Source organism: Bos taurus, chromosome 4 (genome assembly GCF_002263795.3).
Source record: "Bos taurus isolate L1 Dominette 01449 registration number 42190680 breed Hereford chromosome 4, ARS-UCD2.0, whole genome shotgun sequence".
In the NCBI taxonomy this organism is placed as follows: domain Eukaryota; kingdom Metazoa; phylum Chordata; class Mammalia; order Artiodactyla; family Bovidae; genus Bos; species Bos taurus.
In genome coordinates, this window is record NC_037331.1 from 56440118 (window position 1) to 56455118 (window position 15001).

The 15001-nt window shown below is 40.0% G+C and overlaps 1 protein-coding gene across 4 annotated transcripts in view; it reads left to right on the forward strand.

Annotated features, from left to right (window-relative positions):
* The window catches only part of DOCK4 (dedicator of cytokinesis 4), a 479778-nt gene that overhangs the window by 320421 nt on the left and 144356 nt on the right, over positions 1–15001 (forward strand). For all 4 annotated transcript variants that reach the window (XM_059885863.1, XM_059885865.1, XM_059885864.1 and 1 more), the window contains exons 17-22: positions 339–495; positions 6351–6448; positions 6556–6639; positions 6854–6954; positions 9206–9287; positions 10727–10897. In XM_059885863.1, the coding sequence (XP_059741846.1) occupies positions 339–495; positions 6351–6448; positions 6556–6639; positions 6854–6954; positions 9206–9287; positions 10727–10897 (693 nt within the window). The remainder of the gene's footprint in view (positions 1–338; positions 496–6350; positions 6449–6555; positions 6640–6853; positions 6955–9205; positions 9288–10726; positions 10898–15001) is intronic.

Below are 15001 nucleotides of genomic sequence, written 5' to 3' on the forward strand. Positions count from 1 at the left end.
CTCTATGTAAAGGCCTCACGTAATCTAATTTGTTTGGCAGCATAGTGAGGTCATAGAGATAGAAAACGGAAATCATAAGAGGCTGAATAACTTGATACAGTTACTTGTGTGGGAAGTAAGAGAGCTAGAATTCAAACCCAAATGGGTCTGCGTCCAAAATAAGTGAGTTATTCCTCTTAGACATTTTTGTTGCATTTTACTTAAAAGCCAAATTCTGTTTGTAATGATATTTGGAATATTTCCCAGTTCTTAAAAACTAGAAATGAATATTATGCTTAATAATTCTCAAGAGGTCTCTTAACTCTCCCCCTTCCATTTTTTAAAATATTTTTTTACAGTGTGAAGAAAACACAAATCTTCAGGATACTACCCGCTACCTCAAACTTCCTTTTTCCAAGGGCATTCTCCTTGGGAATAATAATCAAGCCATGAAGGCCACAAAGGAGTCTTTTTGGATAACATCTTTTCTCTGTTCCACAAAACTCACACAAAACGGTAATGTATAATACTGTTTTATTTGAAAGCCCCTGTATTTAAGTACTCATGTGAATTTTAGTTGGATATTCTGTAAACATCAGTTTTATATTTAAGAACTTTGCACTAGAAAAATTGTTGTTGATCCTTCTGTTTGTGGTTTTTAATAAAATAAAAGTAATTGTGACCCAACAAACAGCTAAATGTGTATAGTTTAAGGACTACAGAATTATCCTGGTATTGGAACCCAATACTCAAGTCCTCAAATAAACCATCAAAACCCAGCTGCTTAAAAAAAAAAAAAAGGCAAAGATTACCACCAACTTAATCTCTCTTGCTTCATAAACTGTGCTAATTGCAGGCTTCAGAGTAAATGCTGTTTTCTGTTTAATTAGATGGATATTACTTTTCTATTCTAGCATTACTTTTTATGTCAGTGATTGTTTAGAAAGTTATGATTAAGAAAGCAAGCTCTTCTCCTTGGCAAATTGTTCTGAAAGCATTGTCTGTAATGAAGGAAGTAAATTAAATATTTTTGAATTCTTCATGGTCACCATGTAAGGCTTCTGGAAAGCATCCTGAATGCCATATAATAAAATTAGTCTCATTCTATTGAAGACAATCACTTTATAATAAGGTATGTCTCTTCCTTGACTTTAGGATTGGGTTACATTCTTTTGATAAGCCCGTGGTAACTTGAATAAGATAAGTAGAATATGCATTTATTATACCTAACCTACAAAGCATCATGGGGCTTCCCAGGTGGCTCAGATGGCAAAGAATCTGCCTGCAATGCTGGAGATGCAGGTTCGATCCCTGAATCAGGAAGATCCCTTGTAGCAGGAACTGACAACTCACTCCAGTATTCTTGCCTGGAGAATTCCATGGACAGAGGAACCTGGTGGGCTACAGTCCATAGGGTTGCAAAGAGTCAGACATGACTGAGCATGCACATACCACCACGACCACAAAACATCTAAGAAAAGTTCTTTCTTCTGTGTCATACAGCTTGGCCCAGCCTACACTAAACAAGCTCAGAACACTTACAGTAGCTTCTACCTGGGCAAAATTCTCTAACACAGAGCCTATTTTATAATATAATGTTGAATGTCTCGCATAACTTATTGGATACTGTACTAAGAGTGAAAAACAGAATGGTTGTATTAATAACCATATTGCTTCTTTACCTTTATGATCACTTGGCTGTCTGGCATCTGAGGCTCAATGCTCAACATTATAGGAGGCTGTTGTACTGCATGTAGCTAACCCAGGAAAATACCTGAACTCAAAAATTGAAGTATAGTTTCTAAATGATTTCATATCACTTTTGCACCCATGTAAAGTCAAAAATATGAAGCCAAATCATAGTAAATCAGGGCTCTGTATTGTTAGGCAAAAAAAATGCTCCTGTGCTTAAACTTTTTAAAGTGTTATTAGTTCTTTCTTCTGTGTCATATAGTAAGCAATACATATCTTTTCTCAGAACATGAAATGAGAAAAGAAGCAAATTTTGGCATTATTATAATGACCACTTTTAATGATACCATCCAATTTGTCAAACAGTGCTACTGTATTTATATAGGACCTTGGCAAATTATTTTTTTTACATTTATATCGGGTTTCATTTATCCCCTTCCAGAGGTATTTTTGGAGACATATTTCTAAAAATAAACTATGTAGTTTATTTGTAGTAAGTTTGATTGAAGGTAGCTATTGCCAAATTAGGTTATTACATCAGACTATCAGTATTCAATGGTTAATGATCTTACTTAAATAAAACCTTCATTGACAGAATTCCGTTATGACTAAACAGCATTTACCAAATCTTAGGCACTTTTTTTCTTTTTTGTGAGAAGAGTCTAACCCCAGAGAGGCTGTGAAAATAATAAAATCAACGTTTTTGACTCCCTTAGGTGTTATTTTCATTCATCCTATATGGATGAGTTGTGTGTCTCTAAAGAATCTGGTTCGTATTTAACTCTCTGCCTCCATTAGATTATTTTCAGCCAGTATTAGTTGTCAGTTACTGCTGTAGTAATTACTATAAACTTATTGGCTTAAAACAACAATAATTTATTATCTTATAATTTTGGAGGTAGAAAGTCTGCAATCTTATTCCCTGGGCTAAAATCAAGGTGTCAGCAGGGCCACGTTCCCTCTTGAAATCTCTAGCAGGGAATCCCTTTATTTACCTTTCCTAGGTAAGCACCTGTAGTCCCTGGCTACAGGCCCCTTTCTCCATGTTCCAAGACAGCAACAAAGCATATTCGATCTCTCTGACTCTGATCATCTTCCATCTTTTAAGGACCCCTGTGATGAGAGTGCTCCCACCAAATCATCCAGGATAATACCCCATTTAAAAAATCTTTAACTTAATCACACCTGTAAAACTCTTTTGTCAGTTAAGATAAATCCATGGGTTAGAATATGGACATCTTTGGGGGCCATTATTCTTCCAAAGATATAAACCTAACAATAGATTCTCTGCCATGAAAACATTTGGCCCTGCCTGCTTAATTATTTCTAGTTCTAGGGTTTAGGCTATTAGACAGAACTGTGAACATAAGACAGAGGAAAACAAATCCTGATAACTAGAAGCTGCTGCTCTGTAAAAGCAGAGAACATTTTTCAAGTAAATAAACTATTCACGAAGTCATTAAACATCTCACTATATAGAAAGCAACGCTTGACACATTATTGAAGACTAATAAGTGCTTAATTACCATTGTGACTTTGATTAACCTTGTCAATGTTGGACAGCTCAAAATGAGGCAGGAAATGAATAGTGTGTTTAAAGACATGGGACGGAGGAAGGAAGTTCTTTTTTCTGAAATTTACATGCTAGACACATGTCTCTGTGTAGAAGTAATCCACTTCCAAATTGGAATTAAATTTTTTTTGTATTCATTTTACTCGACTTGGAAAATATACAAATCCCATTTCCATTACAATTGGGCATTTAGTAAGTGATGTGGCCTCTAGGACAGTTTCCTAGAGCAGATTTGCATTTCAGGATTTCTAAAGTGTGTCTGTCTACACACGTTCTGTGTCTTCCAGTGTCATTCTTAGATAGCATAGTGAGGCTAGTGCACTGGCTGGACTGGACATCTGTGATTGCCAGATCAAGGAAATATTTTAAGTTTCTTAAAAGTAGGGATCAGAAAAGGAATCACTTTACTTGTTTGTTAGCTTCCTTGGACTGTTAAAAACAACTTTTTAAAACGTTAAGAAAAAATGAAAACAGTGCTTAAATTCAGTCTAACATTTGTGCCAATACCGACTGTTCCATATCCCCTTCTCCCTCCAGTAATGGGTGGTTTATTCAGTCTCTTCCTGAGATGGTGGTTTAAAAAAAAAAAAAGTAGGGATCAGGTCATCCACCTATTTTATAGCTCTTGGCAGATCAGACATACAGTCAGTACACACTTAAATGATAGTTGAATGGAATGTATAAAATTCTCATTTTCAGTAATAGGTCCTAGCTGCAAATTGGCAACTGAGGTATCTTCAAATGGCTAAAATAAAGACCTAAGAGATGATAATTTTGACTTGATTCTGAGTACATGGCATACATGATTAATTGTGTCCAGATGGACAAAGTATAATACATTATTCTCCTTTTGGCTTCATTGGGAGCAGTCTAACGATTCCTCAGACTTCTTGCAGGAAAGATGAATAGCCCCATCCCGGACCGCTGTCATCTGCTATCCAGCTCTGCTGATGACAGTCCTATTCCTTGTCCTCTACTGATGCCACTTTGCAGCCTGTAGAGCCTCCTTCTTCCTCTGCACAGGGTCCACCCCTCACGTTGAACGCTCCTGCAAAGGGCTCATTCTAAAGGGCAGGGAGAGAGAAGGAGGGGGCAGAGCTGGATAGGAGGGGGAGTGGGAAGTAAATGGTAGCACAAATTATAAAAGAGGGGCTGCCAGGGAAGGCGGCAGGCACCCTGAAGCTAGATGTGGGAAGTCCGAGCAGGCCAGCAAGCAGACCAGGAGAATCCTGGAGAACTTTCTTTGGTCAGCTGGTCTCACCCTGTAGAATCTCTCATCTAAATATAACCAATCATATTTTAAAATGTTTCAATCATACCTCCAGGGTGTCTGAGTTAGACGTGAATGTTCAACATTTTCAGGGTTTTCTGCTATGAAAATAATCATAAATTCCTTTTTCAATGTCAGTTTTTGAAAAATTCCCTCATTTTTCTAAGTCTAAATCCTCCTCCTCCTCTTACCCCTATTTGTTATAGAAAAATGTTCCTATTTAGTGCTAAGTTTCCTACTTTTGGTTCCTTTGTGGTTTTTCCCTTGAAATTGGCTTTGGTGGAAGTTGCTTCTATTTCCTCTTCAGATTCTTATGTTTTTTCTCTTTATTTACTGTGTGTGTTAGATGCTCCACTGTTTCCAACTCTTTGTGACTCTATGGACTGTAGCCCACCAGGCTCCTCTGTCCATAGGATTCTACAGGCAAGGATACTGGAGTGGGTAGCCATTTCCTTCTCCAGGGGATCTTCCTGACCTAGGGATCTTTGTTTACTACGTCATGTTTTCTTTCTCATCATAACTATTTCCTTGATTATTTGTTATTGTGTTTGGTGTTTGCTTTTTTTTTTTTTGGTCTTTCTTGCCTCTTGGCAAGTCCCATTCAAGTTTCTCCTGAAACAAGTGCTTTGAAGCAGAAAACCCCTCCTGGCTTCTCTCGTGGCTTCTCTAGTATCTCAGTCCCACTGGCACCAGGAGAATAGCCCTGCCAGGTTCCCCTGCCCTGGGCACGTCCTGCTTCCATGAGCCTTGTCAGTTGTTACTGCTGTCATTGGCGTCTGATGCCACTGACTCCTTGTTCCCTTTGGAGACCAGTGAAGATGGGCACCATGTGCAGGAGCTTCTGCCCAGGAAGGAGGAGGAAAGGATTTATTCCCTCACCAGTGAAGAGGTTCCCTGAGGACTCTGCTGGACACAGGGCTCACATGTCAGGTCAGAAAGAAAAGGGAATTGAAGAGCTGGGACCTGCTTTTGCCCAGAGTCTAGGGTGGAAGATGGTCACAGAGTTCAGGAATTGGCCCTGTCAGGTCCAAGGGCTCATTTGCTGGTCTAACAGTTGACTGGACTTGTCATCATTGTATGGTTTCCCAGGTGTCTCAGTGGTTAAAACCCATCTGCCAATGCAGGAGACACAGGTTTGATCCCTCGGTCAGGAAGATCTTCTGGAAGAGGGCATGACAACCCAATCCAGTATTCTTGCCTAGAGAATTCCATGGCCAGAGGAGCCTGGTGGGCTACAGTCCATAGTGTTGCAAAGAGTCGGACCCGACTGAAGCAACTTGACATGGCATGGCATGGCATCATTGTGCAGGAACCTTCTAGTCATGCCAGGTTTGGGTCACATTGTCAAGAAGACCTTCATTGCCAAATGGAATTGGTTACTTGGCAGAGTGCTATGTCTTGGGAGCAGAAAAGTGAATCAAGTGGGTTTCCAGCCCTCAAGAATCTCCCAGTTTAATTGGAGGAGGCAGAAAATTCTCCAGCCAGTACTTACCAACTGCCTGCTGTGTGCCTGCTCTGTTCCAGTGCTAGCACTAAGTTGGGGCCGAGCTCAATGAGGTTTTTTTCTCTTGGAGTTTACAGTCTTTGGGCAAATACAAGTAGCCTGAGAACTGAAGGATAAGCAAGAGTTTGTCAGTCAAGAGCACTGGGAAGGGAGAAAGAGAACACACTGTAATGAATGCCATCTTAGAGGGTTAGTTGGAGTCTGGGGGAGCATGCAGTTTGGGTGACCAGGTGGCAACATATTTAAGAATTCACTGTTTACCAGTTAGAACACTTTCCTGTGAGAGCCTGTTCTCTATCAAGGCAACTAATCTTCCTTTTCTGTTTGGACAGGTGATATGCTTGATCTTTTGAAATGGAGAACCCACCCAGACAAGATCACAGGCTGTCTCTCTAAATTAAAAGAAATTGATGGCTCCGAGATAGTAAAGGTAAATGCATCCTGTTATTCTTCTCTTAGAAATTTGTGGGATAAAGAATACTTAGAGGGGAAAGACAGAGGATATTTTATTTATGCTTTTACTTCTTTATCTAACAGTTTCTGCAAGATACACTGGATACCTTATTTGGAATTTTAGATGAAAATTCCCAAAAATATGGGTCTAAAGTGTTTGATTCATTGGTGAGTTTAAATTAACTTTATACCTTAATTTTGTCTTTAAATCTTGACTTTGATAAGACTGGTTTAGGAATGTGCACTTAATAGAATGAGCTCACTTGAAAGGAAACCTTCCCAAATCAAAAACAAACAAACAAAAGAAACCTTCCCACTCCCCCTGCCAAAAAAGTCTTGGTTTGCATTCAGTTTTGTAAAACTCTGTTTTGTTTTGTTTTAGGTTCACATAATCAATTTGCTGCAAGATAGCAAATTTCATCATTTTAAACCTGTAATGGACACTTACATTGAGAGTCATTTTGCTGGGGCACTTGCATACAGGTAAGGTCCTTTATCTTATTATTGGTTTAGAAACAGTTCCTTTTGAACTTTTTAAAGCAGAACCAGCTATATAGGAAAATTTAAAAGAGAATGTAGGAAGAAATGAAGCACAGCTACTCAAGTGTCTCTTGAGACAGTATCTTCCTTTTTCACACATCTTTTTTTGATGGCTGAAACTTATTTTGATTTTAAAAGGTTGGGTCGGGGGAAGAACTTCTGAGTTCTAGTCCTGAAACCTAAAATATAATGTTTTCTTTTTGCCTCTGTTTCACTTGATCTTCTGTAGTCTAAAATACCTGGTTATTTCATTTTGACAGTCAAGAGCCCCATTTAATCATCACACTCCTTGGTAATTCTAGATGTCTTTAAGAAAGAAATATAATGGGAAAACAGCCTTTGCCATCATACCATTTTAAAGTCCTTTGTTCATTCATTTGTTAATATTTATTGAGTGCCTCCTGCATGCCAGACACTAAGCTTTGTGCTGATTGTATGAAGAGCTGGCCCATGGATGCAAGGGGTTCAGTTATTAGACTCTATCCTCTGTTACCAGCTGCCATTTTAACCGCTGCTCCTTTCTTATCCACTCAGATAAGATAAGCAAGACTAAAAGTGAATGAATAATGACATGCTGTAGCTGGTACCTGCCTACATGTAGCCTAGAAGATAACAACTCCTCTCTTTCTGTCCTATGGGTGACATCTTCCTGGTCATGGGCCTGCTTAAATACAGCCCTGAAATGTACCCCAAAGTTCCATCTCCCCATTCCACTGCTGTCATTGCTATTCTGTCAGTTTTTTTTAGTTTATAATTGTTTTTTTTTAATTAGGGGATAATTGCTTTTCAATGTTGTATTAGTTTCTGCTGTACAAAGTGAATCAGCTGTATGTATACATAAATCCTCTCCCTAGCCTCCCACCACCACCCCCCATCCCACCCCAGGTCATCACAGAGCACCGAGCTGAGCTCCCTATGTTATACAGCAGCTGCCAATGTTTTTATCTTATACACTAAATACCTATGGGCATGTGCACGCAGTCGTCTATTCCCAGAAGTGCGTTAAAGGGGCATGGAATCAGGGCTTTGCCCTTTCCCCCCATCTGTGTGCTGTATAAAAGATAGTAGGTAACCAGGTAAGCATTTCATCCAGTTCCTTTGGTTGTTTGCTTCCATAGCCTGGTAAGATTTACACCTCTGATGTTTAAGTGAATGGAGTCATTTTTGCAAGACTTGACCTTCTACCGACGTGAGTTTTTCAGAGGGTGAAATGTTTGAGCAAGGATAGTTTTGCCCTTGACCTAACAGTTTGGGCTCTGGTGTGAGGGGTCACTGTTCCAAATGATACTGTCTCTGGAAACTAGAAAACAGTGGTGTAATGTCTAAACTTCAGATTAGCCAGGAATGCAGCTAATCAGTTCTAATAAGACAAATAAGGCCCGTGGAATCTTCTTGGGCCAGAATCATGACCACTCATCCTCAAAAGTAGTGTTCCCATCAGCATATACTGACTGGAACATCCATGAATTCTCCTCGGACAGAGAAAAATTTTAAAAATTGCTGTTTTCTAGACACCAAGAACTGGCCAGTGTTAAAGGTCACGTGACTGCAATCTTGATAATTTGAGGTGTGGAGGTTAATTCCATTTTTATTTCTTAAAACAATAAAACTTCTAGAAATTACTTGGAAAAAATAAAACTTGGCTTTTCTGGAAATTACTAGGCCATGCTCTGATGGTAAGCCTCATTCTTCCCACAGGTCAGAGAATTGGCTTGTTAAGTCCATGGGGTGTGATTTGAAATGAGGAGGTGGTATCTTCATCCTTCCCCACACCTCCTTTTGCCTCCAGCTAAATATTTTATCCAAATTAGGATTTCACTGGGGAGGAAATCCTAATTAGCAGTTGTCCGAGATTGACCATGGTAGTCAGATTCAGACACTCCCCTGGCCTTTCTTCTGATATTTGTGTTCACCCGTTGGAAGCACGGCCAGAAGCAGCAGGGCTCGTGGAATATGTCCAGATTAAAAGGAATCTCGCTGGGAGGAAATGTTGTTTCTCTCTTCAGCTTCAAAAAAGGGGTAATGATGGTGATATGCAGACTTTGTAAAATTATCATAATATAACAGTTTGACAGAAACGTGAGAACTGATGGAAAATGATGCCTCCTTGTGATAAAAATAAGCATTTGATTTGTTGGCTTCTAATTGAGAATGAGACCAACTGTACCTTCTGCACATTTCCCCTGTATTTTAGAGATCTCATCAAAGTACTCAAGTGGTATGTGGACCGGATCACAGAAGCGGAGAGACAAGAGCACATCCAGGAGGTGTTGAAGGTAATGACACGCTGTGGATAGCACATCGTAGCCCAGCAGTGCTGCTGCATGGTGATGCCTAAGCAAATTGGTTTCCTCAACACAGGCAGTAATCGCTGATGATGTATCACTGACATTCCAATTCAGTGATCTTAATCAGTTTGTGGTTGCTCCAGAGATGATGAGATTTGAAAAGAACTTTGCCAGACTCACTGGAACCTCCCTAGCATTAAATCTTTAGTCCTCCAGGCTCTGAACACTTGAAATCTAGAAGGAAGGGTGGAGAAGACAAGACTGCAGATGAGCAGTTAAGCTTAGAAGTTCCCTGTTCTTGCTTCTACCACTGACAGAGACCATCTGAGAACCATTTGTCTTACATTTTAAGGGCTTCCCTGGTAGGTCTGCTGGTAAAGAATCCATCTGCAATGGAGGAGACCCCAGTTCAATTCCTGGGTTGGGAAGATCCTCTGAAGAAGGGATAGGTTACCCACTCCAGTATTCTTGGTCTTCCCTGGTGGCTCAGACGGCAAAGAATCCACCTGCAATGTGGGAGACCTGGCTTCAATCCCTTGGTTGGGAAGATCCCCTGGAGGAGGGCATGGCAACCTAAACCAGTATTCTTGCCTGGAGGATGGTTAGCAGGAATCATAATGAGGAAACCTGAGATTTTACAGTGTCTCGTGGTTTAACACTGCCCATATCTCTGGGCCCTACAAGCTCTCTATATATGAAGATGTTGATACCTTTCTTGCAACATGTTTGTAAAGAATCTACCAATAGATTCTTTTTTAAATTAATTAATTTTAATTGGAGGGCAATTACTTTGCAATATTGTGATGGTTTTTGCCATACATCATCATGAATCGGCCACAGATATGCATGTGTCCCCCACATCCTGAGCCCCTCTCCTACCTCCTTCCCATCTGTCAATAGATTCTTAAGAGGATTGTGCAGTAACAGCCTTGGCAGCCTTTTGATTTCGTAATTGAGTACATAGTATTTGATGTCAGTAGATAAAAGTAAATAGGTGTACATTCTAAAAAACAAGCATTTTACTCATTATAAATTTGTCATTTGGGGCTGATTGAAGGTAAAATGCAAGTGGCAAGAGAACCTACCAGCATAGCAGAATTGTTTTTGAAAAACAGACCACCATATCTTTGTTAATTATATTAAAAAAAAAATCATCTGAGGATCAAAAACATTTAACCTCTATAAGAATTATCTCTTTAAGAATTACATAGAATTTAAAAATTATCTATACTTTTCCTCTCATTAGGTGTTAGAGAAAAACAGCTCTTTTGCTATGAGTAAATACTATTCAAAAATCACACTGGGCCTTAGTACTTCAATCAATAATTTAAAAGTCTAATGGTGTACTATAGTTTTGTGTTGTGTCATTGTTAAATAAATACCTTTGATTTTCTTTGAAACTAACATTTTAAAAATTTTGTTTTAAGGCCCAAGAATATATTTTTAAGTATATTGTTCAGTCTCGAAGGCTGTTTTCCCTTGCCACCGGAGGACAGAATGAGGAGGAATTTCGCTGCTGTATTCAGGAACTGCTCATGTCAGTTCGTTTTTTTCTTTCACAAGAAAGCAAAGGATCTGGAGCATTATCTCAATCACAGGTAATTGTCTTTTCATCTCTGCTGAATAGAGGAAAAAATGAGTCCAATTTATTTATTTTTACCTAGCCGCCTAAGTGAATATTTTCTCCATCAGCATTTCATAGCTCCAGGTTATATTTGTAGCTTAACTGACTTGGAATAGCCTTTTAAAAAGTCCTCCAGCTTCTAGTACCAGCAGAGCAAAAGTTGGTAATGTCTTTCTTTGGACTGTTATCACCCTGAATGGGGAGCCTGTTGGTTTGCATCGGCCTCCATTCCAGTTTCTAGAACTCACGCTGATGATTGGAGACACCCTGTCAATGTCACCTGTGGGGAGGAATTTTTCTCTAGCTAGTCTGCTACTGGAAGGACTGATGCTGAAGCTCCAGTCTTTTGGCCACCTGATGTGAAGAGCTGACTCATTGGAAGAGACCCTGATTTGGGCAAGACTGAGGGCAGGAGGTGGAGAAGGAAATGGCAACCCACTCCAGTGCTCTTGCCTGGAGAATCCCAGGGACGGGGGAGCCTAGTTGGCTGCCGTCTATGGGGTTGCACAGAGTCGGACACGACTGAAGCGACTTAGCAGCAGCAGAGGGCAGGAGGAGAAGGGGGCGACAGAGGATGAGATGGTTGGATGGCATCACTGGCTCAATGGACATGAGTTTGAGCAAACTCCAGAAGATAGTGGAGGACAGAGAAGCCCGATGTGCTGCAGTCCGTGGGGTCACAGAGAGTGTTGTTTTGAGCAACAAAAACAACAGTCTGCTGCAGTTGTTTTCCCCAAGCCTTCCTTTTTTTTTTTTTTTTTGGTACACTGTGTGAGCAGTTCCCCAACCAGGGATGGAACCCAATCCCAGGAATGAGACTGGTGAGTCCTAACCACTGGACCGCCAGAGAATCCCCACGTGCTGTATTTTAATCCATGCACTTGAGGCTCATTGTACTGGTCTCGGCTAAACTGCATGTTGTTTTGTTTTCAGTTGGCCCTAATCATCCTGGGAGTTATTTTCTATCACCAGTGCTCAGCGGTTGCTGCCAAAGTATATTACCAGGAGTAGCTCTCATGTTTTGTTTAAGAACAGGATCTATCTACTTTTCAAATAGTGTGCTGAGCGGTCATTGTGCTGAGAGATCATTCTGAATATCTTTCTCTACACTTTCTTAATACTTCTTGTACCTGTTTAATTTTAATAACTTGATTTAAAAAACCTGGATGCTTGGGGCTAGTGCACTGGGACGACCCAGAGAGATGGTATGGGGAGGGAGGAGGGAGGAGGGTTCAGGATGGGGAACACATGTATACCTGTGGTGGATTCATTTTGATATTTGGCAAAACTAATACAATTATGTAAATTTTAAAAATAAAATAAAAAAAAAAAAAAACAGATAAAAAACAAACAAACAAAAAAAGCCTGTCAGATGGAGAAGCAACTTCCTTATTACTCTCCCCTGGAGACTTGAGACTTACAATCACTGTGAATTTGGATACAAAACGGGATATTGGGAGATTAGATCCCTAGGAGTATTGTTGTAACTTGGTGTCTTTTGCCATTTGGAAGGCATTATATATAAAGGCAAAACACTAGAAATGTACAAGCCCCCTCCAATAACAATGCCGTGTTTTTCTGACTATTTGGGAGCTGTTCTTGTTACTTTCTTCTTTGCAGAGGTGGACTTACCTTCCATCTGGGTAAGGATGTTGTCGTTTAGTCACTAAATCATGTCCGACTCTTCTGCGACCCCACAGACTATAGCCTACCAGGCTGCTCTGTCCATGGGATTTTCCAGGCAAAAATACTGGAGTGGGTTACCATTTCCTTCTCCAGGGGATCTTCTCAACTCAGGGATCAAACCTGTGTCTCCTGAATTACAGGTGGATTCTTTTACCACTGACCCACCGGGGAAGCCCCTGGATAAGGATACAGGCTCTTTTAATATTATTTTGGCTTCTCTTGTCAATGGTATAATCACTGAACTTTAGGAGAGTTGCCAGAGATCTCAATGTTAAGTTGCCAACTAATCAAACCTTACTTATCAGCTGGTGATATTTGAAAAGGATATTCCAACAGGCTAACCATATTTTCCTTTAGATCAAAATTCTCAGAAGTTCACTACTGTTATAAAAACTGTTGAAAATTTCAGTTTTCATTTTGAGATTTTTCTTTAAAAAAAAAAAAGAAAAACCTCTATCAAGGATACAACGTACCTAATTCACAACTGACAAGTATTCTCCTACTCTCAAGAGTAACCTTAAGTCATGGTTTCTCAAATGAGAATGTCTTGCAATGGACTCCTGAGATTTTTTTCTTCTTTAAAGTTAGAGAAACATTCTTTTACTTTCATTACGTTACACTGAATCCTAGCCGTCTCTCTGAGAGATTTGGGCTCTGAGGTACAGCCGTGATATAGAGCAGCTTCCTTTTCTATATTTAACCTCCAACTGCTCTTGATTCTCTAAATTCTACCCCTCCATCAGAATAGTGAAGCAATTGGGACTTCCCTGGACGTGAAGTGGTTAAGACGTCACCTTCCAATGCAGGGGGTGTGGGCTGTATCCCTGGTTGGGGAAGTAAGATCCCAAAGCCTTGGGGCATGGCCAAAGAAAAATTAAAATATTAAAATATATTTTTTTAAATAGTGAAACTTTCACACCTTCAAAGAATCATATTTGATTCTTCTTTTTTGACTGTTAGCTTTTTTTCAGGAGATAATATATAAAATGCGTACATAGTTTTTTAGTTTGATGCTAAGAGAAAATTTATATAAAGAAGTGGTTAGTTTTCTTCATTAAGCAAAAAGGAATTCTCCTTCCTCCCTCTATATTTTGGGAGGAAGGAGAATTTTAAACACATCTTCCCATTCCAAGTCCCCCTTTGATCCCACACTTTCATAGCTGTCTCTTCTAAGATGGAAGGTGTCACTAATCTGATTGATCCAATATGTTAGGTTACTGTCACTGCACAACAAATGACCATGATGGTGTTAGATGACACCCATTTATCAGGTCAGATTCTGTAGATCAAAAGACGTGGTCAGATTTTTGGCTTAGGGTCTCCTGTAGCCAAAAGCAGGGGGTTGGCTTTGACAGCTTATCTGGAGGCTCTTGAAAGGAATTCACCTTCTAGATCTTTCAGACTTTGGACAGGAATCAGTTTCCTTATGGGTGAGAGTCCCATTTTCTTGCTGGCTGTCGACCAGAGGTGGGGAAGGGGCTGGGTGCTCTTAGCTCCTGGAGACCACTCACATTCCTTGGTGTATGGCCCCTCTGATCCTCAAAGCCAGGCACAGTTTATCAAATCTTTCTCATGCTTCAGATCTCTGAGTTCCCCCACGTGTCAGAGAACACTTCTGCGTGGGAACAGCATCAGGGGACAAATTTCTTGGAGATCATCTTGGAACTCTGACTACTGTGTCCAGAGCCAAGGATAGCCATTGGTCCGGATTCTTGCTTTAAACACAAAAATCCCAGTTTCCTTGCTCCATTTTGGATTTTTTCCATGTGAGTTACAACTCAGCAAATTCTGTCTCCTGGAGGCAGAATAGGCCATCCCAGCAATCCTTCCAGTTGGATCAGTAGACAGCTGCTCTGTAGAGCTGATACTGCTGCTGCTGCTAAGTCGCTTCACTGCTAGGAGGTTCATTTGGTCATCCTGGCCTAAGCCCAGCCTGCTAATAATTCCGTCCTTGGGAGCAGGACAGAAAGCTAACTCAGGTGTCTATAGTCCATTCCAAGGACAGCTCTCTACCCTGAGAACCCCAAGAAAAGAAGAATGGTGGAAGGCATTGAGCCCTGAGACCCTGCCCCAAATTCCTATTAATTATCTTTTCTCTTTTTGTCTTGGATACCAGGAAGATCAAAACAACATCATGTTTTTATTTGCAGTAAAAATCTTTAGCTTAGATACCTGTGCAAATATCTTTCTGCCCTCATCACAAGGTCCTTTTTAATTATCCTTTTTTTTTTTTTTTTTTTTTTTTTTTTTTTTTTATTTTTTTTTCCTCTAATTTTATTTTATTTTTAAACTTTACATAATGTATTAGTTTTGCCAAATATCAAAATGAATCCGCCACAGGTATACATGTGTTCCCCATCCCGAACCCTCCTCCCTCCTCCCTCCCCATACC